At 40.9% G+C, this 17,104-nt stretch overlaps 1 protein-coding gene across 1 annotated transcript in view; it reads left to right on the top strand.

Annotated features, from left to right (window-relative positions):
* LOC136944391 (adenylate cyclase type 2-like) overlaps window positions 1-17,104 on the top strand; it is a 34,201-nt gene that overhangs the window by 5,451 nt on the left and 11,646 nt on the right. The window contains exons 3-16 of the mRNA XM_067238138.1: window positions 2,304-2,482; window positions 3,601-3,750; window positions 10,093-10,241; window positions 10,364-10,475; window positions 10,682-10,809; window positions 12,325-12,483; window positions 13,455-13,587; window positions 13,763-13,939; window positions 14,470-14,513; window positions 15,114-15,194; window positions 15,287-15,356; window positions 15,511-15,608; window positions 15,774-15,858; window positions 16,612-16,749. Coding sequence (XP_067094239.1) covers window positions 2,304-2,482; window positions 3,601-3,750; window positions 10,093-10,241; window positions 10,364-10,475; window positions 10,682-10,809; window positions 12,325-12,483; window positions 13,455-13,587; window positions 13,763-13,939; window positions 14,470-14,513; window positions 15,114-15,194; window positions 15,287-15,356; window positions 15,511-15,608; window positions 15,774-15,858; window positions 16,612-16,749 — 1,703 coding nt within the window. The remainder of the gene's footprint in view (window positions 1-2,303; window positions 2,483-3,600; window positions 3,751-10,092; window positions 10,242-10,363; window positions 10,476-10,681; window positions 10,810-12,324; window positions 12,484-13,454; window positions 13,588-13,762; window positions 13,940-14,469; window positions 14,514-15,113; window positions 15,195-15,286; window positions 15,357-15,510; window positions 15,609-15,773; window positions 15,859-16,611; window positions 16,750-17,104) is intronic.

Raw genomic sequence — 17,104 nt, 5'->3', positions numbered from 1 at the left:
AGAGGGAGAGAGAGAGTGGAGAGAGAAACATGGTGATATCGTCCTATAATGTTGCTGATCCCTCTGTCTGAAGGTGATGTCACCAGGAATAAATAACATAAGGCTCCAATTCCTCTTTACCACCCGTTCACAAATGTACATGAACACAAACCTCGGCTTAATGTGTGTTCCTTACTCTTTTGTTCACGTTTAATGGAACATCCTATTCATCAAGAGACTTACGTGAAGGTAGGAATCAACTCAATAGACCAAGAGCCTAACATACTAACCAGACACTAACTTATCCTTCCTACCTCATCAACCATAGTGGCTCAAACACTGAGAAGATTGGGAACTATCACTGTTGTGTCTCCCTGGTCATTAGAAACGAGAAACCGTCCAGCAGAAAGGCCTTCAGAAATGGACACAAAGCGCGACCACTAAATGGGTTCGAAGGTTCTATTATTTACTGGCTATGGCTGCACTGAGCAGCACACTCTTGTGTTACTGCATTAGTGCTAAAAATAAAAGATAATTCACTCTGTATTCTTTCCGTGTAGTCACATAATTCAGTTACCAGCGTTGGATTTCAGTTATGGAGGCCGGGAACCAGAAAATATAATCTTGAATGTTAAATGATATTTGGCACTAATTACAATCCTTCCATGGCATGAATAGGAACCATGTAACTTTTAGCTTTTATATTTCCTTTAACATAAGATTCAGTTAATAAGGCTTCATTTGGCATGTGTCATTTTAAGAGCCCACTGTTTGGCAAGCCAACACTGAATGACGCTGTAATTTAGCGGACGCTTTGATCTAACAGGAACATACAAGAAGTGCATGTAGAAAGTACCGCGGGAAACCATGGATCAGAAAAGCATCGTTCGAACGGTATATCGGTGGGCAGAGTTAAGGAAGACTTCTACCAGGCACAGAGCAACATATCCACATCTCAGCTCCAGGGACTGTAGATAATGTCACTCAGCCTGAACACTCTCGTAAACACACTGGTAGCTCTTAGTGCTGTTAGAGGCCTTGGTGACCAGTAATGACTCTATTGTCTTCTAATGTAGACATCTAACAAAAGGCATGCATTCCTATTCCTTGACAATGACTTTGACAATGTCTGTGCACACACAAAGAACCTTCCTAGCAACACTGCCCCTGTTGCCTTGGTGTCCAGGTATAATTAGTTTTTCTTTTTTAATTTGACTTTCTTTTGTGCTTTAATGACAGATTACCCAGGAGCTTAACTGAGACTGGAAGAGTACCAAAAAATGTGCTCATTGTGATATCATTTCAAAATGGTAAAAAAAATATTTTAGCTGTAGCAAACCTTCTTGAATTAATTCTTCATTTTACTTCATTTTTCATATCTGTGTGTTTACATGCTGATTACCTACCTTGTTGGAGCGTACTAATATCATTGAGCTATAACTATTCTCTGGTATATTCATACACCCTTTAGCTTGATCAAATTAGCATTTGCAGAGTTATCTAGTTTTGCAGGTACACACTAAGGTAACAGTCATATTTCCATCATATTTATTTAAAACGACAAACATCAACCCAAGTGTTGTACAATAGAAACAAAACAGAACGAGCACAGGAGACCAACTCCACACACAACTCCACATGACATAGCACACACAACTCCACATGACATAGCACACAACTCCACATGACATAGCACACACAACTCCACATGACATAGCACACAACTCCACATGACATAGTACACACAACTCCACATGACATAGCACACAACTCCACATGACATAGCACACACAACTTTACATGACATAGCACACACAACTCCACATAACATAGCACACACAACTTCACATGACATAGCACACACAACTCCACATTACATAGCACACATACACATACATACAGAAAGGTATTGTGTATCTAATGTATGTAGGATTAAGGTTACTTGTGTCCAATGTTGGGTTGGAGTTACCTGTTGTGAATCTGTATCTATCTATAGTTGGGTGAGGGTTGATGAGTGTGGACTTCTCAAGTACCACGTTGCGTAGCTGACGCCAGTGAACCTGCATGGTGCAGTGAACCTGCATGGTGCAGTGAGCCTGCATGGTGCAGTGAACCTGCATGGTGCAGTGAGCCTGCATGGTGCAGTGAACCTGCATGGTGCAGTGAGCCTGCATGGTGCAGTGAACCTGCATGGTGCAGTGAACCTGCATAGTGCAGTGAGCCTGCATGGTGCAGTGAACCTGCATGGTGCAGTGAGCCTGCATGGTGCAGTGAACCTGCATGGTGCAGTGAGCCTGCATGGTGCAGTGAACCTGCATGGTAAGGTGTCCTCTCTCCACAGGTATCCTTCTTCCTGTTCATCGTGTTCGTGGTGTACACAATGCTGCCCTTCTCCATGCGGGGCGCGGTCATCGCCAGCACCCTCACCTCCTCCTCACACACGGTGGTGCTGGGAGCCTGCCTGTCAGCCTCCACTGAGGACAGGGACTCTCTGGTCTGGCAGGTACGCAACACGCATGACATGGTCTAGCGATTTCCTGCTCAGGAGCTTTCTGATTGGTCCAGGGGTTGTTACTGATTTCCTGCTCGGCTCAACAGCTTTCTGATTGGTCCAGGGGTTGTTTTCTCACTGGTCAGTGCCGTCTACTCGGTTCGTTCCCGTGGGAACCAGTCGAATGTGTCCTTGTATGACTCAGTTGGTAGAGCATTACGCAAACCGTGTTACAAATGTTGGATTCTCCTTGAGACCTAATAATTCTGATGTGTTTATTTACCAGATACTTTTATCGACAGGGGGATTTGAACCTGCAACCTCTTGATCTGCAGTATATTGTAGCACATTTCTTGGCCTAATTATCTAGCAGTAATATTTCTATCACAAGTCAAATGCTCTTCCGCTGAGCTACTAAATATTGACAATTTTCTATCCACTGCATATCTATAGATACTTCACTGCTCAATGTTGTTGTCTATCAATATCTATCAATATTTACATGATTCCATTTCACTTAAACATCAAGTGTTTGTCCTAGAACTGTTCGTATTTTACGGCAGAACAGCTGGTGTTCAAAATTCATAGAAACAGTCCGGACTTGTGAAAGAAGGTGTGAGCGTGTCATGCACTGCTATTTCTGTCCCTGCCGTTGTTTAAGTGTCAAAGAAGCTTTCGTCTGAAGTGTGCTTCACACCTATCACTAAGAGCCTTTGACTCAGTCAGTCAGGCACAGGCTGATCCTAGGGGTGGCAGGGGGGTGGGGGGCAGGGTGCACAGAGACTTGCCACCTCAATCCCTCCATGCTAAAATATATATATATTTAACATTTATAGTACATTTGTTTCAATAATATGAATATTATTGGCATTATTCAAATGTTATTATAATTTATGGTGGCATCAGGTGACACCTGCCTATCTGTCTGTCTGTCTCTCTGTGTCTCTCTGTCTGTCTCTGTGTCTCTCTGTCTGTCTCTCTCGCTGTCTGTCTGTCTCTCTCTCTATCTGAGGGGCAGGGGCTAACAAGGGCACCAGCTGCATATGGTGGGGCACCAGGAAGGGGGCTCCAGGAAGGGGGCACCAGGGGCCTTCTGAGCTTAAAGTGTCTTCCGTTTGTTTATCTCTTAGATTTTGGCCAATATCATAATTTTCATCTGTGGGAACATAGCAGGAGCGTATCATAAACATCTGATGGAACTGGCCCTGAAACAGACCTACCACGACACATGCAACTGCATCAGGTCCCCTATCAAACTAGAGTTTGAAAAACGACAACAGGTAAGGCCATGGTTTATACTATTGCATGACCTAAATGGGCCCCTCGTATAAATAATATTTTATATTTTTGATAATTTTGTCAGCAGGACCACCGTTAGTATATTGGGGCTTATAATTCGCAAAGTATCAAAATTGACAATTTATTTCTCTCAAATGACAAAGAGAATTTAGATGAGAATGGAAAATGCCGTTCATATTTGTCTCAGAAGTGTTCTACTAGACTTACGAGCTGTCCAAAACACCCCACCATCATCACATGACATTACAGGAAGTGATGTTGACCTACTCTAGCTAGCAATTAACCTACTCAGCACTTAGCTGGCCAATAATCTGACAACAACAAGACAGTATTTCTACTCATCATCGGAGGGTGAATCAGATCCCTATTAAATCAAACTGATTTAGGATTTAGAGAACCACAGACCACTCAAAGTTCTTTTCTGGCCACTATTCAATTACATTTAAGTATACACAGCATGGAAAGAACTACTGCATTTCTGTCTACAGTGATGTTCTCTTTTCAAAGCTCAAAGCAGGCTTATGTATTAATACTGTGTTGATTATGTATGAATTTAGAATGGCTTTATCTAAAGCAGCAGGGCATTTGCAGGGCAAATTTGCTCTAACCACTGAATTTAACGGTTCCGTGGTTTATTAGCACACGCTTCAGTCTAGTATGAGAAACTATGTAATTGCATGTTGTACGGATGACAATATTGCATGCTGATGATTAGCCTACAGCTCAACATGAAGGCTAACTAGAAACTGTGCCAGTTTTTTGTCTTTCTTATTTTAATATATCACCTCCAAACCCATTGTTTAAACTAATATCAAACATCCAAACATTTGGAGAATTTTCATGGGTGTACTTGTCTACATTTGATGGATGCCTCTGTAGTTTACAAGAATCACCAGATCGATTCCCGTGTCTGCCAAAACTATTAGGTTGAATGGTTGAATGTACTCATCCAGCCAACGAATACTATTACCATTGACAGTAAATATCGGACTGCCAGTGAAAGAGCCTGACTGAGGCGAACGGCAATAAAGTAGCCTACTGTCCAACTGAGCTCACATTATCAATCAAAATACAATTTACACCCCCCATGCAAGAAGGACACTAGCTAGATGCAGCTCTAATCTACGATCCTGGACTTTTGTGATGTAGTATTATCGAGTGAAATATTACATTGCAAAGCAGCGCATTGCAACCAGATAATGTCTGACTGACGCTAACTGCAATACCGTCTAACGGAGGTCACGATATAACTCAAAATACAACTTTTACACCCCAGGCAAGAACTCCCGAGACGCTGGCTAGATAAAGCATCTTTATGTGTGTAAAACACAATCCTCCTGAATGTTCTTGGTGTGGTGTAGAGTAAACTAAACTTCCGCTAGTTAGTATCTCCCAGAAGTTAAAGATTCTGTAAAGTGGATTTGAAAAGGAGTTTAAAGTTCACCACACCACAGAAGAATGTGTTATTAACTACAGTACCCATCCAAATTCGAAAAAAAAAACTAAACACCGACAAGTATGTTACATTGGGTGTGCTTTGTCTTCGGCAAGGGCACAACCTTTGTTCTCTCACATATATATTATTGGGTGTGCTTTGCTTTCGGCAAGGGCACAACCTTTGTTCTCTCACATATATATTATTATTATTTTTATTATTCTTTTTGCCCCCCTAAAACTCAGTCAATATTTGGCCTACATAGACAACGTAGGTGTCAAAAGTTTCGTCTTGGTAGCGATTGAGTTGCTTCTATTGGAATTTACGTTCCGTTGCATGGTTTAGGCTTAAGTTAAGTTTTTGTGGCGAAAAGTGAAGCTAACGGTGGCTAATTTGCTAGCCACAGTCACTGACGTTACTAACGTCACTACGTCACTAACGTCACGAAAACACACGTGACTACCTTTGGCAGAACATTCGTTTCGCATCTGTTAACTTGGGGGATAGCTAGGCTAACTATAGCTTTACTGCAAGGCAGCTGCAGAAACGCCACAAGCAAAGAGGCTTGAGTGATAACTATTTACTCATTTTACTTTGTGATATGACACACAATTGTGATGTGTAATGTACAGTATAAGCTGATATTATTAAGGAAGTACATCTACTTTCGGAAACAGTAGTCAACTATTTCACTGAAGTATTAGCATCATGACATTAGCCTGTGTTGCCCGGGCAACACATACTACAGTAGTCTATGATGTAGCGTTATCTGTTTTCAATCGTTAAAATAAACATTCCTCACATATACATTTTCGTTGTAGGATTTATTCTGACATTAGTAAACGATTTGTTGGTGAAATTACCATTACCTGTGGTTTCAAACCAGTGTAGCCCACTGCAACGCTGTAGCTTACGCGAGACACACTACAAAAACATCTAGCTACAGTACACAGCTGTTTAGGAAGTCAAACGGCAACAGAAAATGTTCGGCACTCCCCTTACTTAAATCAAAAGTCTATCTAACTACTAACCTGAACTTCATTGCCACAGCCTAAACGTTGTCAATCTGTTCATGAAAATAATTAATTTCAGCCTAAACCGTACAACGGAACGTTAAATCCAATTCAACCAACGCAATCGCTACCAAGACGAACACAGCAGTAGTCTACTACTGTACCGTAGTAGTACAATTTACCGGGGCAGCTTCTCCACACAGGGCTATATCGCATTTTGCGTTGTTACTGACAATGATCGCTACCAGTGAGCTTTTTATGAATGAGCGATTTTCCACTAAACAAATGTCAAGCTTATTTACGTTTTGGGGGGCATATTTTCAGTTAGCAGATGGTACTGTTTGAATCGCGATTCCATCTTCTACTGCCGGGTAACGTCGTAGAATAATCTTCAAAGGGGGTTCTTTATTCATGAATGAATGCAATATGAGTAGGCTACATGCCTGAAAATATCATGAGAAGGGAAAAACTTAAGATGACGTTTAAGTCATAGAGATTAGGTCAATTTTTACACCGGTCTGCCAAATGTATTCGTTTTGATTCAACGTTGAGGCTGCCTCTTGCAGGGGAAATGAGAAGACATCTATTTCATTCTACACTTCACTCGTATTTTCAGTTGTAAATGAGCAGCAAAAAAAATGCTTTTAAATCTATGTAATATTTATAAATAATAAGTATTCATTTTTATATAAAATATACAGAAATATCAGTTGTAAAAATGTCATTCAAAAACGGACCCCTGTGCAACCGACGCAAGCAAGCACACCCTACAATTTCCCCAGAAATTGTACCCTCTCTAGTTATTATTCTTTTTGCCCCCCTAAAACTCAGTCAATATTTGGCCTACATAGACAACCTAGGTGTCAAAAGTTTCGTCTTTGTAGCGATTGAGTTGCTTCTATTGGAATTTACATTCCGTTGCATGGTTTGGGCTTAAGGTAAGTTTTTGTGGCGAAAAGTGAAGCTAACGGTGGCTAATTTGCTAGCCACAGTCAATGACGCTACTTACATTTATGCATTTAGCAGACGCTTTTATCCAAAGCGACTTCCAAGAGAGAGCTTTACAAAAGAGCATAGGTCACTGATCATAACAACGAGATAGCCCCAAACATTGCCAGCAGCCAAAACATGAAGCATACATTGTGGAAAACCAAATAAGTGCCAAAGGGAAGAACCATAAGAGCATGCAGTTAAACAAGTTACAATTGAACAACATGAAACTCCCCACAAGAGTGCAAGAGTGTACCTGTAGAAAAAACAATCAACAGTAAAAAATATTTCACAGCGAGTACAAGAATTTGAAACCGTTACAACTAACCAACAAGAGCAACAAGTCTCTCAATACGAGTAATTGTGATCCTGGAGGAAACTAACATCAGGTCCAGCCAAGCATTCCTAAGTACTTACGTCACAAAAACTCGCGTGACTACCTCTAGCAGAACATTAGTTTAGCAGCTAGTTAACTTCTGGGACATAGCTAAGCTAACTGCTTTACTGCAAGGCAGCTGCAGAAACGCCACAAGCAAAGATGCCAGGGTGAAAACTATTTACTCATTTTACTTTGTGATATGACACACAATTGTGATGTGTAATGTACAATATAAGCTGATATTATTAAGGAAGTACATCTACTTTCGGAAACAGTAGTCTACTATTTCACTGAAGTATTAGCATCATGACATTAGCCTCTGTTGCCCGGGCAACACATTATATTGCCCATATAACAATATAAGCCCAGCTTATATTGTTATATATACTACGGTGGTCTATGATGCATCTGTTTTCAATCGTTAAAATAAACATTCCTCACAAATACATTTTCGTTGTAGGATTTATTATGACATTAGATTACAAGTTAACGATTTGTGGGTGAAATTATCATTACCTGTGGTTTCAAACCAGTGGAGCTCAGTGCAACGCTGTAGCCTACGCGAGACACTACAAAAACATCTACACAGCTGTAGGAAGTCAAACGGCGACAGAACATGTTCGGCACTCCCCTTACTTAAATCAAAAGTCTATCTAACTTCTAACCTGAACTTCATTGCCACAGCCTAAACTTTGTCAATCTGTTAATGAAAATAATTAATTTCAGCCTAAACCGTACAACGGAACGTTAAATCAAATTCAACCAACGCAATCGCTACCAAGACAAACACAGCAGTAGTCTACTACTGTACCGTAGTAGTACAATTTACCGGGGCAGCTTCTCCACACAGGGCTATGTAGCATTTTGCGTTGTTACTGACAATGATCGCTACCAGTGAGCTTTTTATGAATGAGCGATTTTCCACTAAATAAATGTCAAGCTTATTTACCTTTTGGGGGGCATATTTTCAGTTAGCAGATGGTAATGTTTGAATCGCGATTCCATCTTCTACTGCCGGTAACGTCATAGAATAATCTTCAAAGGGGGTTCTTTATTATGAATGAATGCAATATGAGTAGGCTAAATGCCTGAAAATATCACAAGAAGGGAAAAACTTAAAAGGACGTTTAAGTCATACAGATTAAGTCAATTTTTACACCGGTCTGCCAAATTTATTCGTTTTGATTCAACGATGAGGCTGCCTTTTGCAGGGGAAATGAGAAGACATCTATTTCATTCTACACTTCACTCGTATTTTCAGTTGTAAATGAGCAGAAAAAAAGAAGCTTTTAAATCTATGTAATCTTTATAAATAATAGGTATGCATTTTTATATAAAATATACAGAAATATCAGTTGTAAAAATGTCATTCAAAAACGGACCCCTGTGCAACCGACGCAAGCACAAGCACACCCTACAATTTCCCTAGAAATTGTACCCTCTAGTTAGGCTTTGAAATCCTGATAAAATCAACACTCTTCTCTGCTTGAGACTGGGGGGGAGCCATTCAGTGATCTGACATACATGGGTCAAAATGACCCATCTATAATGATGTAGATATGTCAATTTTTTGGCTCCGCCCATCAAAACCTGATCTGAAAACGGAAGAGAAACTGTTCTACGGTCTAACTCCACATTTCAGTGCGACCAAGTTTTAGCGCTCTGCACATGCTTTCAGGAACTCATTTCACACGTATATAATGTACTGAGAAGCAAATCATTGAATTTGCTTTACAGGATCTTTAACATTGACTAAACTGATGTTCGCTATGTAATCGCGCGGGGGTTTGTGACGTGTGACGTCCTGACGTTTCTGACTGTGGCTAGCTAGTTAGCTACTGTTAGCTTCACTTTTCACCACCAAAAACTTAAATTATGGCTAAACCGTCAAACGGAACGTTCGCGGAGATACAACCAATGCAATCGGGACCAAGACGAACATTTTGACACCAACTTAATCTATGAAGTGCAAAAATTGATCTTATTTTAAGGGTGGGAAAATTATAATGAATAATAAGATATATGAGAGAATATACATTGTGCCCTGCCAAAGGCAAACACACCCAATAATAATATGGTGATTTGAAAATGACGGCTCTTTACAAAAGTAACACAAAACAAGTACAGCTAACAGCCAGGCTGATCTTGCTGCAGTGCAGAGGGAGCTAACAGCCAGGCTGGTCTTGCTGCAGTGCAGAGGGAGCTAACAGCCAGGCTGGTCTTGCTGCAGTGCAGCGGGAGCTAACAGCCAGGCTGATCTTGCTGCAGTGCAGAGGGAGCTAACAGCCAGGCTGGTCTTGCTGCAGTGCAGAGGGAGCTAACAGCCAGGCTGGTCTTTGATTTGAGTATTTGATCTCAGTAAATCACATTGTCTGGACCCCTGAGAAAAGCCCTTGTGGCCCAAGGATGGACAGTCAGTTACTAACTGACCATTGCTATTCGACCATCGGCTTTATTTAAACTATAAAAGGTATGATTTATGTGGTCCTGTTCTGTCCTGTTGTAGGAACGCCTCCTGTTGTCCTTGTTACCGGCTCACATCGCTCGAGTGATGAAGGCTGAGATCATACAGAGGTTGCAAGGCCCAAACTTTGGCCAAGTGGAGAATGCTAACAACTTTCACAACTTGTATGTCCAACGGCACATCAACGTCAGGTCTGTGCCGAACGGAAATGTAACTGTAGTGTTTCTGTAATCCTGTAAAAGTGGACAAAACCATTGTCAACCATTCTCTACTATAATTTCTAGTCATCTTTCTCTGTGTTTCTATGTCCTAGTATATTGTATGCTGATATAGTAGGCTTCACTCGTTTGGCTAGCGACTGTTCTCCCGGAGAGTTGGTCCACATGCTTAATGAACTTTTCGGCAAATTTGATCAAATTGCCAAGGTAAACACCTCCTCACAGTCTCAGTAAAACTTTGCCAGCACATCCACATGCATGAGCAGGCAGACACAGTAATGGATCATCATGATTTAGCATTGTGCACATCCAATATCACTTTAAATCAATGTTTACTACATTATTTGACATTTTGACAGAATAAATGATTGAATCTGACTGTTTTCAAGTTTTATAACTCTGTATTTCCAAAGGAAAACGAATGCATGAGGATAAAAATTCTGGGAGACTGCTATTACTGTGTGTCTGGCCTGCCAGAGTCGCTTCCAAACCATGCCAAGAACTGTGTGAAAATGGGCCTTGACATGTGTGAAGCTATAAAGTAAGTACACACCATTATCCCTGTGTTTTCTGCTCTCTGGGGCCAGTAATAAGCCTGATGTGATGGTACTATAGCCTGATGTGATGGCATTATTACTGTATGTGTACATTGACAAGATGAAAATAAGCTGATGTTTCAGGTAACTGACCTGAGTCTAAATGAGCACTAACAACAAGAGAAGAAACAGTCAAATTATTGTTCCAAGCCCAAAGTCACTGCATCTAGGAATCATCTTGTTGTTTTAGGTTTTTTTTGGTAACTAATCGAACCTAGACATAGATTGTCAGATTGTATCGGCATGATTATTGTACATGATTCATGGCTTGTGGAATGGAAATCCGAAAAAATGGGAATCAGTATTAAGATTATTGCACACTGAGCATGTGTAACATGTTTGGTTTATCACTGAGCATGTGTAACATGTTTGGTTTATCACTGAGCATGTGTAACATGTTTGTTTATCATTGAGCATGTGTAACATGTTTGGTTTATCACTGAGCATGTGTAACATGTTTGGTTTATCACTGAGCATGTGTAATATGTTTGGTTTATCACTGAGCATGTGTAACATGTTTGGTTTATCACTGAGCATGTGTAACATGTTTGGTTTATCACTGAACTTGTGTAACATGTTTGGTTTATCACTGAGCATGTGTAACATGTTTGGTTTATCACTGAGCATGTGTAACATGTTTGGTTTATCACTGAGCATGTGTAACATGTTTGGTTTATCACTGAGCATGTGTAACATGTTTGGTTTATCACTGAACTTGTGTAACATGTTTGGTTTATCACTGAGCATGTGTAACATGTTTGGTTTATCACTGAGCATGTGTAACATGTTTGGTTTATCACTGAGCATGTGTAACATGTTTGGTTTATCACTGAGCATGTGTAACATGTTTGGTTTATCACTGAACTTGTGTAACATGTTTGGTTTATCACTGAGCATGTGTAACATGTTTGGTTTATCACTGAGCATGTGTAACATGTTTGGTTTATCACTGAGCATGTGTAATATGTTTGGTTTATCACTGAACTTGTGTAACATGTTTGGTTTATCACTGAGCATGTGTAACATGTTTGGTTTATCACTGAACTTGTGTAACATGTTTGGTTTATCACTGAGCATGTGTAACATGTTTGGTTTATCACTGAGCATGTGTAATATGTTTGGTTTATCACTGAACTTGTGTAACATGTTTGTTTATCACTGAGCATGTGTAACATGTTTGGTTTATCACTGAACTTGTGTAACATGTTTGGTTTATCACTGAGCATGTGTAACATGTTTGGTTTATCACTGAGCATGTGTAATATGTTTGGTTTATCACTGAACTTGTGTAACATGTTTGTTTATCACTGAGCATGTGTAACATGTTTGGTTTATCACTGAGCATGTGTAATATGTTTGGTTTATCACTGAGCATGTGTAACATGTTTGGTTTATCACTGAACATGTGTAACATGTTTGGTTTATCACTGAGCATGTGTAACATGTTTGGTTTATCATAGAAAAGTGCGAGATGCTACAGGAGTGGACATCAACATGCGTGTCGGAGTGCATTCTGGGAATGTCCTGTGTGGCGTCATCGGCCTCCAGAAATGGCAATACGATGTCTGGTCACATGATGTCACCTTGGCCAATCATATGGAGGCTGGGGGAGTTCCAGGGTAAGCAAAGCTAAATGGAAGTGAATTAAATGTTGTTTATACTTCATCTCTATAGTAATACTGCATAGCCCCTCATTAGGAATTTATCTTGAGATACTTGGTTCCCTACAAAACCTGACTTTGTTGCACAAAATAAGGACAAAGTAATGGTCACTACAATAGTTGTTGATGTGGAGTGCATGTTATGTTCATCCTGTGGGCTCCTGTGACTCACAATAAGATTTGTTCACATTTTTACATTTTAATTAACTAAAAGTTTTGGGTACAATAAACACAATTCAAAGGAGATAGAAGTCTCAATATTTGTCTTCTATGTTTCTCTCTCCGAATTTAATAACTAGTTTATTTGAAGCTCATATTGTATTATTGTGTTCATAATGTGTCTGTTGTGCGTGTGTCCTGTGTTGTGAGAGTGTGTCCTGTGTGTGTGTCCTGTGTTGTGAGTGTGTGTCCTGTGTTGTGAGTGTGTGTCCTGTGTTGTGAGTGTGTGTCCTGTGTTGTGAGTGTGTGTCCTGTGTTGTGAGTGTGTGTCCTGTGTTGTGAGTGTGTGTCCTGTGTTGTGAGAGTGTGTCCTGTGTTGTGCGTGTGTGTCCTGTGTTGTGAGTGTGTGTCCTGTGTTGTGAGTGTGTGTCCTGTGTTGTGAGAGTGTGTCCTGTGTTGTGCGTGTGTGTCCTGTGTTGTGAGTGTGTGTCCTGTGTTGTGAGTGTGTGTCCTGTGAGTGTGTGTCCTGTGAGTGTGTGTCCTGTGAGTGTGTGTCCTGTGTTCTGCGTTTTGATATTTTTTTTGCTTTTTTAATCTAAACTCCATGGAACCCGGGGGAGGCCAAAGACAAATTTCCAGAAACAGATAACAAAGTTGATCAAATCTAATCTTGTACACCTGGCTGGCAGACGAGCCTTCCTTATGCATGCTATCTCAGTAGCAGAGTAAGGACTGTTCTGCAGAGTAAGGACTGTTCTGCTGCCTGGCAGGCGGGTCCACATCACCTCGGTGACGCTGGAGCACCTCAAGGGGGCGTACCTGGTGGAGGACGGCGAGGGGCAGGAGAGAGACCCCTACCTCAAGGAGCACAGGGTCATCACCCACCTGGTCATCAACCCCAAGGTAGTCAACCACCTCCAAGCCAGGGTTCTGGAGGTTTTCAACAAGTCTTCTAACATAATGAATACCATAACAAATTAAAGTTAGTACTACAATTATTAGAAATTAAACTGCAACACGCACAACTTAACGTGGAAGTGACAGAAAGTGTGGATCCTCTTCCTGTGTGAATGATCAGGTGGAGCGCCGTAGCCCCCTGCACCAGTACCGGCCGCGCCACGCCCCCGACGGGGCCAAGATGAGGGCGTCGGTACGGATGACGCGCTACCTGGAGTCCTGGGGCGCTGCCAAGCCCTTCGCTAACCTGCACCACCGCGACAGCATGACCAACGACAACGGCAAGATCAACACGGCTGTAAGTGGCGTGTCAAGTACTTCATTGTGCTATTTTGTGTTAAACTAACGAAACATGATATGTTTACTTATGTTGTGTCATGTTAATTGTAACATGTAAAGTAAGTAAGTAAATTACTTAATTAGTTGTTCGACTGTGACAACTAAAATGTGTCACAGTCGCTGTGCAAGAAAAAACGATACATGGGTTCAAATCCTGCCTGGGCCCTTTGCTGCATGTCTTCCCCTCTCTCTCTCTCTCTCTCTCTCTCTCTCTCTCTCTCTCTCTCTCTCTCTCTCTCTCTCTCTCTCTCTCTGTCTTCCCCTCTCTCTCTCTCTCTCTCTCTCTCTCTCTCTCTCTCTCTCTCTCTATGTCTTCCCCTCTCTCTCTCTCTCTCTCTCTCTCTCTCTCTGTCTCTCCTTGCCTTTCCTGTCACACTTCAGTTAAAACTGTCCAATAAAGCAGGAAAATGCTCCCCAAAAGTTTTGAAAACAATTCAAAAATAAAACTACACATGCTTAAAACTCTTCTGTGCATTCTCTTGGCACCAGGATGTGCCCATGGGCCAGTACCATTTCCAGAGGAGATCTGAGAGGTAAGAGCCATGTATATATCTGTGGGTGTTTGGATACATGGATTGGGTTACGGTTACTATGATGTGGGTGTTTTGATACATGGATTGGGTTACGGTTACTATGAGAACGGTTTACAGGCATTTACATGTATTGAAATTGAACGTGTTACGTTTTTGTTATATACAAAAATATTGTATATAACAATTTCCAACATAATAGTTTTTAACACATTACTGTTGTCAGAGCTTGCCCAGTGTTCAAGGTACCATGTTTTGACTTCAATCTTTCTACAGTGTTTTCAATCTCTGAAAACAGGCTAATCCATACCGGATTAAACACAAAACACATCCTATTACCCCAAGAAGTTTTGTACTCATGTCTTTATGTGCTTAATTTTAATATTAATTCTTTGAAGCTCGCTGTGTTTGACAAGACCAATTTGTAACCAGACATCAAAGTCACAACAACAAAGCTGGTTTAAATAACCCAAAAATGGGTCACTGTCCTAAGGATTTGTGGTGCTCACTTTAAATGGATTTACGGGTAATTCATTCAGGTACTTCAGTTTTTACAATGTGTCAATAATTACAGAATGTTCTTATTATTGTTCTCCTATTAAGAACCAAATCTCAAAAGAAGAGATTTGAAGAAGAATTCAATGAGAGGATGATTCGAACTTTTGATGGAATTAATTCCCAAAAGTAAGTGAGTTAAAGTTGGAGGTTTCATTACTGGAGGCGAAGCTTTGTTGAAGTGTTTAATAACGCCGTGTCTTAACACCTGTGTGTTTCAGACAATGGCTCAAATCAGAGGACATTCAGAGAATATCATTATTCTTTCACAACAAGGTGTTAGAGAAAGAGGTAAGATGTCACATTTGATATTTTCAGATATTTTCCGTGTTCTGGATGGGTTCAGAACATTGTATTGCCTATTTGATACTTGTCTTCAAAATAAAATAAAACGACATTTAGTTGTAGATGCTCCCTTAGACTTTCTTTCTTTCCTCTCCTGCAGTACAGAGCGACTACTTTACCTGCTTTTAAGTACTATGTCACCTGTGCTTTTTTCATCTTCGTCTGCATCTTTATCGTTCAAATTCTGGTCTTGCCAAAGTAAGTGTGATTTATCTCTGCTATTCCGCTAACATCCTTATATGAACCCACAGTTTAAAGTTTATTCCTGACAAAACTCATTAAAGTTTCTGCCATGGAGTGTCTTCACATCTATCTTTACCTTTCTTTGGTTGATGGTGTGAATTGACATATCCTTCTCTACAGAACCGCAGTCCTGGGGTTGTCCTTTGGGACGGCTCTTGTTTTTCTGTCCCTGATTCTGCTAGTATGTTTTACTGGCCATTTTATGGTGAGTAGGAAACTGCAGCCATCTCAAATATTTTTCCAAAGCGTACTTTGGTGTAAAACGACGTAGACCTGTTTTCCGATCACCGAAGAGCCTGAATGCAAACACAATCATGTCATCCTCATCCACGTACAGTTTAATGATAAAGATTGTGAAAACAGCTGGACCTAAAATTTACTACATTAGTGACAGACTAAACTAAAACATGTTTTCTTGATCATTCTTATATTCCTGTATGTTAGCTTGGTACACTGGCTTGGAGATGGTTCAGTAATTGTCAGTAATTGCTGATTGTGACACCCTCCTCTCCCTCCTGTCTCACTACACGCCAAGCTCATTATTTGTAGTAGTGCGGCAAAAATACAAATAGGCATCTGTTTCAGAACGACAGTAGAGAGAGGCACAGTTTCCTGTATGGAAATCCTGTCCATTTTCAGGAATCAAAATAACAGAATATTTCATCCAAGCTACAATGAGTATGCAGCTTTATTGCTAGGTCTGTCAACTGCATGTCTATCGAACCCCCATGCCAGCCCTTTACTGTTGTGATGATGGAACAACAACAAGAACAGCCTTTGTGGTAGCAAAACATAAGCCTGTGTTGAAAGCCTCAAGAATCCTTGATGTCACTGAGGAAGTGCTTTGACATCAAATGTTCTCATTTCTGGCTGTATCATGTGCAAGAATGACACTTTCTTATTTTTTTTTTTGGGGGGGGGGGGGGGTCTGAATATTCTGTTCTTGTTACTTCCTTAGCATTGCAGTAAAGGTGCCTCCATTTCCTGGCTTTGGCTTCTGAGGTCGTCTAGCATCATCGCTAACAAGCCATGGCTCCGTATCAGTCTGACTATGACCACCACGGTCCTGATCCTGGGGATGTCTGTCTTCAACATGGTGAGCTGCACGGCTGCAAAGGAAAAGGGTTCATTCAGTCGCTTTCTGTTTAGTCACACTGATCACACCAGATCTGAATAGAGACATTGGCTGGGTCCCAAACCCATTATGCCACACTGCTTAGTGTGCCAGAAAAACACTATGTCTAAACACATTGTTTGTGTAATAGAGCAGGCCAAAAATACCAGGACGTCCTAATATATGCAATAGCGTTTTGCAGAATGCGAACCATCATGCTTCTCTGGCTGTTCAGACCCACAACCAGTGGAAGAGGAGTCAACTGAGAAGACAGTTGTACAATAGCACATCGGTCTGACCATGCCTGCCCCAGTCTAAGGCACACTTATATGACCAA

This window comes from Osmerus mordax, chromosome 6 (assembly GCF_038355195.1).
Source record: "Osmerus mordax isolate fOsmMor3 chromosome 6, fOsmMor3.pri, whole genome shotgun sequence".
Taxonomy (NCBI): domain Eukaryota; kingdom Metazoa; phylum Chordata; class Actinopteri; order Osmeriformes; family Osmeridae; genus Osmerus; species Osmerus mordax.
Note: the sequence above shows the minus strand (reverse complement) of the source record. Positions and strands in the feature narration are given on the sequence as shown.